Consider the following 15,379-nt stretch of genomic DNA (forward strand, 5'->3'; position numbering starts at 1 on the left):
CATAACAGAAACAAACTGGGCTTTTCTTTTGAAGAACGTTTGGGATTTCTTCAGCATTAAACAATTTTTTATCATTCAGAATATTGACAGAGGCTGTTCAAACAAAGGTCACAGCAGCAAATGACCAGAGGTAAGGGGTCAGCCTCCTGGCTGCTTACAGCAGAAACATCATACATCAGGTGACAGGACATCAGTACAATTTCATAGCCCACTGCAAGGATGGCCTTGTGTTCTTCTAAACCAAAAAACATGAAATTCTATTTGATGCCTGTTCGGGTAATGGCTCTGAAGAACTATCATCACAGCTGCCCAGTCTCTCACTCAGTTGCTCATGCTTTAGTTGATGCTTTTATCTGACTTTACTCTAAGACATGGCCCCTCTGTGGTGTGCATGTGTTACCCTACAGGACACATCTCTCCTTGATTCTGTGCCATATCATGAGCAGACTCTGCATCTTTCCTGTTAGCTGCACACTTGAATGTGGTGTTGAACTGATGGGTGAAGCTGGTTCATTCACCAAGCCCTGCAATGCCCCAGCGCTGAATGACTGAGTGCACAGCTGAACTAGTTTTCCTCCTGCGATTCAAGATGATGGACGGCGTTCATTTCAATGAAATTCCTCTCACACTCATCAGGGTGACCTCACCATTACATAAAGCAACATGCAGCTATGCCCACCATGCTCCCCACCCTGCTATGCTTGGATGCAAACTCACCATTGAGTGCAGACACTCAGATCAATGCCAGTCAAGGATTTGGTGGTTCGAATGGCTGTCTTGATGAGTACCCTAGGATCCTTCTCTGGACAGAGGCCATCAAGGGATGGAGACCATGACCCTCCAATCAGTACAGCCTCCTCTTTGCCCTTCATCCCCACCAAAAACTGCATAATGAAACAATAGAGAAATAATGACAAGAATGAAATCCACCAAAAAACAGACTTTGAAGAAATGGCAGCTCAACTTGCACCTTGGTGAAGAGACTATAAACTTGCACTTATACAGCAACTTACACATCTTGAGATATCCGCAAAAGCTTCACAGTCCATGGAACATACCTGAAACGTAGCAGCCATTGCACTTTTCACGACCTACCCAGGAAGAGTGCACGAATAATCGTACCTCACTGTTTCACATCACGTCCCAAAATGTATAAAATACCAATCACACCCCAAGGGTGACCAATTTGTATGACTGACTGGAATTGTAGACAAAAGATTCACACCAGATTTTGTCATTCATAGAAAATGATACAAACAACTTCAATCAATTTCAGAGCAAAGATTACTAATCTATTACTGTGACTTAAACAATACCCTTTAAGAATCCCAAATGTACATGCACTCTCAGATATTCATGATTAAAACAGACAAAAGACACAGACAGTTGGGCTGATATAATGCAGGACTAAACAAAATTCCAAAGATGAAAAGTCCAGACCACAAGAGTGAGTAAAAACTGTCTCTCATTTCAGCCATGGTGACACACTATGTCTGTGAAATAATGGCTGTTCTTCACTTCAATAACTCATCAGTGAGCCTTGGTCTTTTCTGGTGGAATGCCTCTTTTACATTTCTTGATGTTTCTGTCATTGCATTCACACCAACAGAGGGGTACAGAGAAACGTGTTTTTTTGTTTGTGGATCTGGAAGTTATGGGCTGCTCTGAAACTAACAGTAGCTCGAGCAATCTGAGACCCATCATCAGTGTTTCCATAGCTCCATAAATCCTGGTGCCACTGATTCAGTAATGTAACAAACTCACTCCTTCAACAGTAAAATTGACTTGCATAGACAAAAAATCATTTTATCTCCCCACAAATTAGAAAACTCTCCTGATGACATGGTGCTGACCCTCTGACAGTGCGGGCCTCCCTCAGTGCTGACCCTCCAACAATGTGGCTCTCTATAAGTGCTGACACTCAGAGTGGTGGATCTGTTGTCATGGAGTACAGACCATAAGACATAGAAGCAGAAATTAGGCCATTGAGCTCACCAATTCTGCTCCGCTATTCAATCATAGCTGCTAAGTTTCTCAACCTCATTCTCCCTGTAACCCCTGACCCCTTTGATACTCAAGAACCCATCTATCTCAGTCTTAAATATACTAAATGACTGGGCCTCCACAGCCTTCTCGGACAGTGATTTCCATAGATTCATCACTCTCTGGCTGTGCCCTCGGGTCATAGTGTCTCCTGTCAACATAAACATCTTCCCAACTTCCACTCAATCCAAACTGTTCACAATTCTCTAAGTTTCAATGAGCTCTCCTGTCATCCTTCTAAACTTCATCGAGCATATACTTCAAGTCTTCAAAAGTTCCTCATATATTCAGCCTTCGATTACTAGGATCATTCTTGTGAACCTAATAGTGTCAATGACCTGTTGTTAATGACAACTGGTGGCACTGAACTATGTACCTCAATTAGCAAGATCAGAAACTATTGTATCTTGGTAAGGAATATCCAAAAATGTGTACCAGTGACTTGTGGGTGGATTGATCTGGACAGAAATTGAATGCTGAAATTTACCTCTCTGCCCAGAGAGTATGACTTGGCTTTTTCACATCTTATCCATCCAGTATCAAGCCTAAGCAATAGGACATGGGTGATCCACAGGACTGGAGTTAACATCTGACTTAAACATCTCTGCTGTAACAGCTGATAGCGTTAATTTCACACAAACATAACCTTCCATCTACTCCTGATGCAAAGGAGCATATGCCCCAGCAGGCTGTCACTATCCCCACGAGATCACAGGAGAGAAGCCCTTTTGCAAAAACACATGACTGTTAACCTACCTTGATCAGTTTGTTAGGATGTTGAGGAACATCAGCTGTCTCTTTTGGGACTTCAGCCAATGTGCATGCCTGGCTATACAGCTTCTGGAGGTCAGGGCATTGCAACAGTATCACCTACAATTTCAATCAGACTCAGCAGTGAAAAGGCTGGAAGCAACAACACTCATTTCACAGTTCAAATTCGGACAAGGTTATCAGTGGGAAATTACAACACAAGAAACAAACATTTGGTTCTTCAAACTGCATTAACTCGTCACTTGGAGCAATCTGCACAACTTGACCATGTACTTGCTCTGTTTTCCTGATAGATAAACTCAATACTACTGAATAGTTTTGTGAACTAATGTTCACATAGTGATGTGGCAACCTTCAGTTTCAATTTCAACTTGAACAGATTGGGAACTTGTGCTGTCTGTGTTAGTGCTTCTGAGGGAGAGACAGGGAACAGCACTGTGCATGTGTGGGGGAGACAGTGGCCTTTTGGTATTATTGTTGGACAGTTAATCCAGAGACCCTGAGAATATTCAGGGGACCTAGGTTCAAATCCCACCATGGCAGATGGTCAAATCTGAAGTCAATAAAAATCTGGAATTAAGAGTCTAATAATGACCACGAACCCATCGCCGATTGTCCAACAAACTCCTCCAGTTCACTAATGTCCTTCAGGGAAAGAAACTGCCATTCTTACCTGGTCTAGCCTACATGTAACACTATAGGCCCAGCAATCTGGGTGACACTTAACTACGCTCTGGGTAATTAGGGATGGGCAATAAATGCTGCCCTAGCCGGGGTGCCCACATCCCATGAATGAATAAAAACGAGCCAACAGACAGAAATACCATAGACAAGTGCACTAGGATATGTACTCACTTCATATGCACTCTGACGGACAATTAAAGTGCACATTGCCAGAGATCTCACCTTGGCACTGTAGGTGGAATCTGCATCAGCAGGTTCCACTTGAGTCTCTTGTTCCTCATCCAGGCTCGATTCTTCCTCCATCACATGGAAAACGCATTTCTGTCCCAATTGTAAAGGCTCACTCATTGGGAATGTATTCACCCAGCAAATCTTGCTATCAAAGAATGTATCAGGGATGTGGAGACAGGGATATCGGCGCTGGACCTCGATCGCATCACAAGAAGAGCTGGAAAACAAAAGAGAAAACACTGCTACTACAAAGACTGGCTATGTGATTTAAACATAGCACCAAGACCTTAGTGCAGCTTGCTTCCATCAAAATACTAGTAACAATTGAAGACAATGCTCCAAATACACTCACTCACAATAGCCCTCTCCACAAGGCCAACCCACTGGTCATTCAACGGTATACAATTCATTCACATTCCAAACCAGCAGCTTTGAACTCTCAAATTTGTTTTCTGTCCTCCTGTAATAACTCATGTCCCAACATTCTGTGGAAAATCACACTGATCATCACCTAACCATCATATGGAGCACTGTTTGGAATATATATATTTCATGATAAGCTGGGGAAAAAAGGAACATTTTGAAACAATTTGGACAGTGTCTGAATTGGAAAGTTTTTAACCATGCAATTTATTGTAATTGAAGCTAGTAAAGTGCGCAGTGGTTTGTCTGTATTTCCTGGAAATCAAGTGACTTTGGATAAACAATTAAACTACAAGGAATTAAAAGGTGGGGCCAATCACCTTATTTCCTGCGAAAGCTTGGCTTTAAAAGGACTGGCGACCTCTATGCTAATAATGGTTTCTCAACTCTCTCCGCACTCAATGGGCAATGTAACAACGATACCACGGCAGCCTCAAGAGTCTTCCCTGAAATCCTCCTCTTAGCAGAAGTCTCTGGGAAGTGATACAAGTTCCCAAATAATACGACTTGCCTCCTAACTGATAAACCCTGAAAATTTGACCGTGTTTAATAGATAATTACCATCAATCCACAGCAGTCAGCAATTCAGCTTTTGCCAACAGGAAACAGTTGGTGTGAGAAGTCATTACATGCAAAGTTGTTGGTGAGATAATCAACATACTGATTCTAATTCTCCAAAATTCCCATGATTTGTGGATAGTCCCATTTATTTGGAAGGCAACAAATGGAACTTGTTTTACAAATGGAGAGTAACAGGCATTGTGGACAAATAGGAACTGGTGAATGTACTGTATTTTCCTGAAGGCATTTCATAAGGTACGCCATGAAACATTACTGTAGAAAGTAAAAGACTCACAGTATGAACAAAGAACTACACAGTACAGGAACAAGCCCTTCATTCCTCCAAGCTTGCGCTGACACATTCTGTGCTTCCATATTAAAACTGTCTTCACTTACAGGATCCGTACTTCTCCATTCCGTTCCTATATTCATTCTTGAATGCTGCTATTGTGTCTGCTTCCACCACTTCCTCTGGCACCATGTTCCAGGCATTCACCACTCTGCGTGAAAAACTTGCCTTGCACATCTCTTTTAAACCTTCCCTCAAGCACCTTGAGCCTGTGTCTCCCAGTAAATGACCTCTCCACCCTGAGAAAAAACCTCATACTTTCCATTCTCTCCTATCCATGCCATTCACAATCTTATAAACGTCTATCAGGTTGCCCCTCAACTTCATGTCTTCCAGTGAAAACAAACCCAGTTTATCCAACCTTTCTTCATACCTAAAATCCTCCGTACCAGGCAACATCCTGGTAAACATTTCTGTACCATCTCTGGTAGTGTGATGACCAGAACCAACTAAAGTTCTGTAAAGCTGCAGCCTAATTTATCTATCACTATACTCAATGCCCCTTGCAATGAAAGCAAGCATGCCACTGGCCTTTTTTTTACTAGCTTATCCACCTGTGCTGCCACCGTCAGTGATCTGTGGACCGGCACACCCAGATCTCTCTGCATATCATTAGGTTTTTACCATTCACTGTATAATTTCCACCTGCACTTGACCTTCCAAAATGCATCACCTCATATTTGTCCAGATTAAACTCTGTCAGCCATTTTTCTGTCCATACCTCCAACTCTATGCCTCCTGCTGTGACCTTTGACAATCCTCTTCAATAAATGTAACTCCACTAATCTACGTATTGTCCACAAACTTAGTAATCAGACTAGCTACATTTCCCCCAAATCATTTATTTCGATCAAACAGCAGAGGTCCCAGCACTGACCCCTGAGGAACCTCAAGTCACAGCCTTCCATTCCTAAACGCATCCTTCCGCCGCTATCCTCTGTCCCCTATGACTAAGCCACTTTTGTATCCATCTTGCCAGCTCATCTTGATACCATGGAGACAGCATATTGAAATGAGAGCTGTATGGAGAGTGTAGGGATAAATGGGCCTTCCTCAAGTTGGCAAAATATAATGAGTGGTGTGTCACAGGGATTACTGTTGCAATCCCAAGAGTTTATAATTTATACAAATGATTTACACGAAGCCAAATTTGGTTCATGCTGACAACAGTACAGCACAGGAACAGGGCCTCATGTCCTCTATATCACGATGCTTTTCTAAAATGATCCAGTCTTCCTGCACCTCTCTGTTCACTGCCTGTTCGTGTGCCTTTCTAAATGCCTGTGAAAGTTTGCTATCTACCACATTCCCTGTTAACACGCTCCAGGCACCTATTATCCAGTGTGTAAAACACTTTACTAAAAACATAACTTATTTAAACCTCTCCTTCTCATCTTAAGTCTTTGTCTCCTGGTATTTCACATTTCCATCTGAGGAAAGAGACTCTGACTGTCCATCCTACCAATGCCTTTTATAATTTTATATACTTCTATCAGGTCACTGCTTTGTTGACATCACTCGAACAAAACCAATCCAAGCATGTCCACCCTCTGCTATAGTTAATACTGCAGGCAACGTTCCAGTAAACCTCTTCAACGTCCTTTCCAAAACCTTCCGATAGTGTGGCAAACAGAATTACGCACAGTCCCTCAAATAAGACCTGACCAAAGTCTCAGAGTTGCAGTATGACTTACCTAAAAATAGATAGCAAAATCAGTTTTGAAGCAGATACTAATAGGCGCCAAAAAGGTACTGGTAAGGCATAGGTTAGGTGAGCGTTTAAAAATAAATGTATGGTTAACCACTTTGGTGGCAAGAACAGGAAGGCAGATTACTACCTAAAATGGAGTCAAGTTAGGTAAAGGGGCAGTACAACGAGATCTGGGTGTCCTTGTACACCAGTCAATGAAGGCGAGCATGCAGGTACAGCAGGTAGTGAAGGAAGCTAATAGCATGCTGGCCTTCATAACAAGAGGGATTGAGTATAGAAGCAAAGAAGTTCTTCTGCAGTTGTACAAGGTCCTGGTGAGACCGCACCTGGAATATTGTGTGCAGTTCTGGTCTCCAAATTTGAGGAAAGACATTCTGGCTATTGAGGGAGTGCAGCGTAGGTTCACGAGGTCAATTCTTGGAATGGCGGGACCATCTTATGTTGAAAGATTGGAGCAACTGGGCTTGGATACCCTTGAGTTTAGAAGACTGAGAGGGGATATGATTGAGACGTATAAGATTATTAAAGGATTGGACACTCTGGACGCAGGAAACATGTTTCCGCTGATGGGTGAGTCCTGAACCAGAGGACACAGCTTAAAAATAAGGGGTAGGCCATTTAGGACAGAGATGAGGAGAAACGTCTTCACCCAGAGAGTGGTGGGTGTGTGGAATGCTCTGCCCCAGAAGGTAGTGGAGGCCCGGTCTCTGGATTCATTTAAGAAAGAATTGGATAGAGCTCTCAAGGATAGTGGAATCAAGGGTTATGGAGATAAGGCAGGAACAGGATACTGATTGAGGGTGATCAGCCATGATCATAATGATGGGTGGTGCAGGCTCGAAGGGCAGAATAGCCTACTCTTGCACCGATTGTCTTTTCACGTCGATTCTCCTGCAGCTGAAGAAGGGCTTATGCCCGAAACGTCGATTCGCCTGCTCCTTGGATGCTGCTTGACCTGCTGCGCTTCTCCAGCGACACATTTTCCAGACCTATTGTCTATTATCTATAAAAGATGGCAAAAGCAGCATAATGGGCAAAACATGAAATGATCAATTTTGGTAGGAATAAAGGACTGAAAACAAAAAAATGCTGGACATCACAGACTTCAGCTCTGGCACAAGTCATCTCGACTCAAAGTTAGCTTGCTTTCTCAGCACAGATTCCAGCATCTGCAGTAATTTGCTCCTATACAAATAAAAAGCAAGCTACCAAAATGGAGAGATTGCAGAACTCAGATAAATTTGGAAATGGGTATCCGAGTGTATGAATCACAAATAATTATGCAAGTACAGCATGTAATCAGGAAAGCTAATACAATGTTTATCACTTGTGATACTGAATACAAAAGTTGAGAGGTTATGCTTCCATTACACAGTATATCGGTGAGACCACAACTGGATACCAGTGAGACCACGTCTGGTATATGATATACAATACTAGCCACCTTATTTAAGGAGGGATGTACACAACAGTGGCAGAATCTGAGAGAGCAAACATTGATTCATGAAATAATGCTTGACAACTCAACTGGAATTCTTCAAGGATGTAGCTTATTGATCAGGAAGCCAATGAAGGTGGTTTGTTTGGATTTTCAAAAGGCTTTCAACAAAGACCCATATGAGATATTACGGTATAAAAGTAAAGTGTATGGGATTTCTTTGGGGAGGGAGCATGACAAGCCAATTGAACTGGATAGAAAATTGGTTAGCACTTTCAAAACAAAGAGCAGGGAGATCCAGGACTTTTTCCAAACAGAACAGAGTGACTACTGGGTTAATGCAGAGATCATTGCTGGGACCCCAGCTATTCACAATATATAGAAATGATTTAGACGGGAAAACTAAATACAATATCCCCAAATTCACAGATGGTGTAAAGGTGGGTGAGAGGGTGCGACGTAAACAGGATTGCAGACATACTGCACTGTGATTTGGACAAAGAGAATGGGTAGATGTATGGCAGATGCAGATTAATGTGGATAAATGAGGTTGTCTACTTCGTTAGCAAAAATAGGGTGGCAGATTATCTGGATGGCTATAAATTCAGCACGGAATGTACAATGAGACCTGGGTGCCCTCGTGCAGAAAGCGCAGTAGGCAGCAAAGGCGGCAAATGGTATGTTGATCTTCATAGCCGGTTCAAGAGCTGGGGTGTCTTGCTACATTTATATAATGCCTTGCTGAGACCACACCTGGAATCGTGAGAGTGGTTTTGGTCTTCATGTCTGAGGAAGGACACTATTGCTATGGAGGGAGTACAGCATAGGCTTACCAGACTGATTCCTAGGATTGACCTGTGAGGACAGGCTGAATCAGTTAAGATTATATATTTGCTCAAGATAAGAGTAATGGGGAGGGGAATCTCATCAAATATAAAATGTGAACAGGACTCATCACAGTAGATGTAGGAAGAATGCTCCCAATAGTGGAGAAATCCAGAATTGGAGGGTATGGGCAAAGTATTTAGGACTGAGAGGAGCAGAAATTTCTTCACCAAGAGTGGTTAGCCAGAATTTGCGATCACAGAAAGTTGAAGCCAAAACATTGCATGATTTTAAGGAATTGGATTATAACGGAGTAAACTGATTAAAGGATATGCGAGAAAAGCAGGATTAGGCTACTGAATTGCTCCAATCATTTATGCTTCCATGCAAATTGGAGGTCGTTCAGTGAAGTTTTAGCAGACTCATGCCTGTGATGTGCAGGGTTTTTTTTTTAAAATGAGGAAAGGTTAGACAAGTTCAGCTTGTAACCACGGGAGGTTACATGAGCAAGGTGCAACATGATTGAAACCAAGCGCTGGAAAGTCATGACAGGGTGAATATGGAGAGGATGTTTCTGCCTATGGGAGAATCAAGAAATGGAAGACATGGTTTAAACATTACATGTCATCCGTTTAAACAGAGGTGGTGAAGAGAACTTTTTCCTATTCAGAGGATCCATGACCTTTTGGAACACTCTTCCTGAAAAGGAAGTGAATTCAGTGTCATTGAATATTTTTAATGCAGAAGCACACCCTTGTTCAAGGGTTTGAAAGCATGTGGACTCAAGTGAACTAAAGGCTGCAACAAACCAGATGGACAGATGGGGAAAGTGAGAAGACAGCTCTTCAGCACCATTGTTATCACTGAGCAGGCAGGAATGCGGACTTGAGGTTATAACCACGTCAGCCACGATCTCAGAATCAGAGATGTACAACACCGAAATAGACCCTTTGGTCCAACTTGCATATGCCAACCAGATATCTTATATTAATTTGGTCCTACTTGTTGGCATTTAGCCCATATCCCTAAAAACCCTTCCTATTCACATACCCATCCAGGTGCCTTTTAAAAGTTATCACTGTACCAGCCTCCATCACTTCCTTTGACAAGCACCACCCATCTTTCCCTTCTCACTTTAATCCTATTTCTTTTAGTTTTGGACCCCTCTACCCTGGGAAAAAGATCTCTGTTACTCACCCTATTCATGCTCATGATTTTATAAAGATCTATAAGGTTACCCCTCAGCCTCCGACACTCCAGGGAATATAGCCCCAGTGAATTCATTCTCTCCCTATTGCTGAAACTTTCCAAATCCAACAACATCCTTGTAAATCTTAGCTGAATCCTTTCATGTTTGAGGAGACTCGAGGAGCCAGATAGCCTTCTCCTGTTCCTGATTCATATCCTTGTATATGTTCATAATCTGTGCTGAGTTTCCAGCCCCATTGGCCAACAAGGTTTTGTCCTCTCCGCTTGTTTTTTTTAAACAATCCATCATCTATGCAGAAGCTTGTCATTTTTTGAATTGTTTAAAAGTGTGTCTGCAGTGGGATTAAAGGGATATTGCTTTAATCCAGAATCAATTCGCTGTGAACCAGAGTTTACTACTGGCTCTAAATGTAGGTTTTGTTAAAATAAATAATTATTTTCAATTTATTCAAGATTCTTTCATTTTTGTTAGTGGTACAGAAGAGAAGCCATCTGGGAAACAGTATCATTTCCAACATGCAGCAACCTGGGGGAGAAGTGGGGCTTCATTATGAGCAAATTGGTCCCATCGCAATCATAACAGTATTAGAAATTGACTCTTGCCCCATCACCATGTGAGGAATCTGACACTGAACAGTGCAAAGCTTTTAGGGATTTGACAATTCACAATGAAAAGAGGCGACGGGCTATGAAAACAACGATTCATACAAGTGAAAAGCAGCTGTACAAGTACTGAGAAAGATACAAAAATTCACTGGATCAGGGCTCAATACCTTCAGCCAGATTCATCTCACCTTCTCAGCAAAATCAATTATACACACACTGTCATACTTAAAGAGATAGTACCTGTCCAATGAGAAGCGGGAGTACTGCACACTGTATGAAGGGATGTAATGCCGTGCTTTTTTCGCTGGTCCTTCCCCTGATCCCATATCCTGGTATCGTTTGTGGGAACCACCCTGGCCACCGAGACGCTTGTAATTGTCTCTGTACGAGAAAAGAGAGAATGTAAAAACCCAAAGACAGATTTCAAATGTAACACACCTCTCCTCTGGCTAACATGAAACCACAAAAAGAAATCTGCTGAAGTTTGTCAAGACTAAGTCCTGAGAATTGCTCAGCAAGTTTAACTTCTGTATAAAAAAAAACCTTCACATCCCTATCAGTTTCAGCACTGGCTGAGCTTATGTCCACACACCAAGACGGCAGCTCAAAAGTGACAAGTACCTGTCCCTGTTACCATCATACTTTTTGAGCATAGTTTTGTTAAACTAACATTAAGTCAGGGCAGATCCAAACCTTTTCAAATTCTTTTCAAGAAAAACAACATAATAGTGGTGACTAGGTCAGCCAAGAGCACATCCAAACTCAGATGCTGCCTTCCTACAGATAACTGATGCTTTGAAGCAATCATCTTTCAGTCCTCCACCTCCTCAGCTATGATGCCAGCCACAATCAAATAGCTGTCAAGTGTCTGGTGCTGGAAAAGCACAGCAGCTCAGGCAGCATCGAAGCAGGAAAATGCTGATAAAGGGTTTTTGCCCCAAACGTCGATTTTCCTGCTTCTCTGATGCTGCCTGACCTGCTGTGCTTTTCCAGCACAACACTCTTGACTCTGATCTCCACGATCTGCAGTTCTTACTTTTGCCACAATCAAATAGCTGTCTAACACAAACCACCCAAGTGCACTCATGACCTGACCCATTGACAGGGTCCGGTAGCCCAAACTGCTCAACAGTCAACAGTATAGAAATCACCTCATTGGTCTCTCAACACTTCCAATCCATCTAGGCACAGAGGACAGCAGGATTGGAAGAGCGCCCCAACCTGCTTAAAACCATCCTATTCCATCAGCAAGTCCTTTCAAAATAACACACGTACTTGTCCAACACACAGTGTAGACCCTCTTACCTCCTGTCACCTCTTCGACCAATGTCCATTCGTCCATTGCGGCCCATTGAACGCAGTCCCAAATCCAGCCTCCGGCCAAGTTGGGCATGTGGACCCAAGTGAACTAAAGGCTGCAGCAAACCAGCTGGAGAGATAGAGTGAGAGAAGACAGCTCTTTAGACACCATGGTTATCAGTAAACACAGGCCACAGTACAGCGACAAGCAGCCAATACATGGAGCTGTTCTCACACCATGCAGACTTGAGAGTTGTCACGGTTTTTTCATTATCAGGAGGTCCAATTCCAATGTACTGTGGATGGACCTCAACCACAAGACTGCAGCTCATCACCATCTGCTCAACAGAAACTCGGGATGAGCAACAAAATATCTTTCCAGTCACAGCTAACATCCAGGAATCAATTTGAAAAATGAACAGGTAAAACAAAGGGAATCTGAAACTCAACCAATTCTCAATGTCTCAACCAATGTTTTGAGACCAAGCTAGCATTTCAGAGCTGAAGGGTCATCCAGACTTGAAACACTGGCTTGCTCTCTCTCACTGCGGATGCTGTCTGACCCACCGTAATCTCTAGCATTTGTTGTTTTCAGTACAGATCCCAGCACCTGAAGGATATTGTTCCTATTCTGTCAATTCTATGTTATCACTTACCACTGAACATCCAAATCTAGTCAATAAGAAATCAATTTGACAGCAATGTCACAGATTGGATGACTGCTGAATGGTGCACTGAGTCAATGGAACCCAACCTGCAGACACCACAGAACTGATTTCCGAACCATGTGTTGGTATTTTAATGGACAGGATTTTGACTACAAAGGGAAAATGGGTGAACAAGAGCAGATGGAAAGTGATATTGTGAAGCATTAAACAATGGAAGTGCTATGTAAGGACAGAGGAATGTATACTAAGAAATACACAAACACAAACTCGAAGACCTTAATGCTAGTTTTTAATTTGTGCTCTATCACATTTCCCCATCCTTATTCTCTCCCTTCATGGAGTCAGATAACACACAAGAGGACCTTGGATCCATTGAGTCTGAATTACCCTATCTACATTAATCTTACTTTGCAGCACTTGGTCAATAGCCTTGAATGTTATGACATTTCAAGTGCTCATCATATACTTTTTAAAGCTTCTGAGGTTTCCTACCTCTGCTGCCCTTCAAGGTGGTGCATTTCAGATTCCCATCACCGTCCGGTGAAAATTAATTTCAAACTCTCTCTAAACCTGTCCTTCACCTTGAAGTGTCCGATGTGCCTCTCAACCACCTTAACTAACTTACCCTGCTGCCAATAATGCAAACTAATGTTCATTATTGGCTATCTCTGTCTCAGCTTCTAACTTATTTGAGGTCGTCATTCACAAAACATTGAAGGTAGCACCTCACATTGAGGGAAAACTTCACGTTATCTCCATTTGATTAGGAAGACGACACTGAGCCTTGAAATAGCAGTTTAAATTATTTCTCCCAGCCTGATTGAGACTTTAGAGATGTTACAGAAGAAACAGCTTGTTTCTGAACAAACACAAATAGGAAGGAGGATGAGAAGAATGGGGGATTCTAAAGACCGTTGGCAACAGAACAATATGATACAAGTGCTTAAAATACAGTCATAGAGTCATTGAGAAATACAGCCCAGAAACAGACCCTTCGGTCCAACTTGTCCATGCCGACCAGATATCCCAACCCAATCTAGTCCCACCTGCCAGCACCCGGGCCATATCCCTCCAAACCCTTCCTATTCATATACCCATCTAGATGCCTTTTAAATGTTGCAATTGTACCAACCTCCACTACTTCCTCTGGCAGCTCATTCAATACACGTACCACCCTCTGCGTGAAAAGTTTGCCCCTTATGTCTCTTTTATATCTTTCCCCTCTCACCCTAAATCTATGTCCTCTCGTTCTGGACTCCCTCACCCCAGGGAAAAAGACTTCTCTAAGGTCACCACTCAGCCTCCCTCTCTCCAGGGAAAATAGCTCTTGAGGATGACGAGGGTTTTGGCCTCTATCACCCTTTCAGGCAGCGAGTTGTTGAAAGGTTAAAATGCACAAACAGAAGACTGTCTCCAAAATTTGTGAACGAGAGGCCGTTAATACAAAATTAAATCTGAGAGACTTAAAATACAGGGTTGAAGTCTCCATAAAGAAAGCATGTTAATGGGCAATGGGGTTCACTTGCACAGGTAGTGGCATAAACTGTTCAACACAAGCTTAGATGAAGACATGATGAGAAAGGAACTTAAAGAACACAGCAAGTATGATTTGGACTATTTCATTGTGACAAGGGGTACTGACTGTTTGGGTTAAAGGCCTGCTTCTGTGTTGTAGTTGTGTTTATGTACACGAAGGCAGAGAGGAGAGATAATTGGATGTGCTAAAGAGGTCCTACTAAGTCGCCATTCCAATGATGCCCCAAAAATGCAGCACCCTTTTTTCATGCTGAATTGAATTATGTCCCTCTGTTCACATCTGATCCTTGCATCCTACCTGTGATAAGGGCATCAGCATCTTGTCTCCTTTCAGCAATGTTTAAATGAGGTTTCTGTGAATGGAACTCATGGTCTCCCTCAAAAACTGGGTAAGTGGACAACACCCTTGGGCAATGTCTGAGTTGTTGACAACAGTGGGCAAAGCAATCTCTTGCAGTATACCAGCATGACTGATGCATACTCACGTTTATGAGAGAGCTGAGACAGCAGTGGCTGGGAGGATAACAAGGAGGGAATGCGTGGAGCTTGAAGCAGTGGCTGAGGCTGTGGCTTAGCTCCAAGGATGCCTTGCTTCTGACCAGACAACATATGCGATGGACTCTGCAAAGAAAATCACAGAAGTAGTCAGTATGAAGGAGAAATTTCAGGTCCCTGATATACAGAAAGCCTAATCCAGGAAGGTTTAGCAAGTGCCATGGAATCTCAGTCAGCTATGGTGGGCAGTGATGAAGGACCTGATCCAGCTCAAATGATAGGAAATCCAATACCTCAGTCCTTTAGGAACTACAACTGAGACCCCACAAAATGGAGGGCAGCCCATCAAGCCCAAATTGACAGGTTGTAGAGGGCCTCCCAGACTAGAGTGTTATAGGGTGATGGAGTCAGAGATTCTCTGCAGGAACTCTAATGATGTGAATGGGGTCAGAGATCATCGTCAGGTAACGTGGAGGGGAGTGGGGCACAAAGGGACAGCAGTCCCAGGATCTCAGCTGGGGTGGAGGCTG

The 15,379-nt window shown here is 42.8% G+C and overlaps 1 protein-coding gene across 2 annotated transcripts in view; it reads right to left on the minus strand.

The window, feature by feature from the left end:
* The window catches only part of LOC122543000 (cell division cycle and apoptosis regulator protein 1-like), a 72,824-nt gene that overhangs the window by 44,793 nt on the left and 12,652 nt on the right, over nt 1-15,379 (minus strand). For both annotated transcript variants that reach the window (XM_043681150.2, XM_043681151.2), the window contains 6 exons: nt 14,840-14,975; nt 12,157-12,280; nt 11,092-11,232; nt 3,721-3,946; nt 2,800-2,913; nt 718-884 (listed from right to left, as the gene is read on the minus strand). In XM_043681150.2, the coding sequence (XP_043537085.1) occupies nt 718-884; nt 2,800-2,913; nt 3,721-3,946; nt 11,092-11,232; nt 12,157-12,280; nt 14,840-14,975 (908 nt within the window). The remainder of the gene's footprint in view (nt 1-717; nt 885-2,799; nt 2,914-3,720; nt 3,947-11,091; nt 11,233-12,156; nt 12,281-14,839; nt 14,976-15,379) is intronic.

The sequence above is a fragment of the Chiloscyllium plagiosum genome, unplaced genomic scaffold (genome assembly GCF_037043375.1).
Source record: "Chiloscyllium plagiosum isolate Xiang-an unplaced genomic scaffold, Cpla_swu_hap1 HiC_scaffold_48, whole genome shotgun sequence".
NCBI lineage: Eukaryota > Metazoa > Chordata > Chondrichthyes > Orectolobiformes > Hemiscylliidae > Chiloscyllium > Chiloscyllium plagiosum.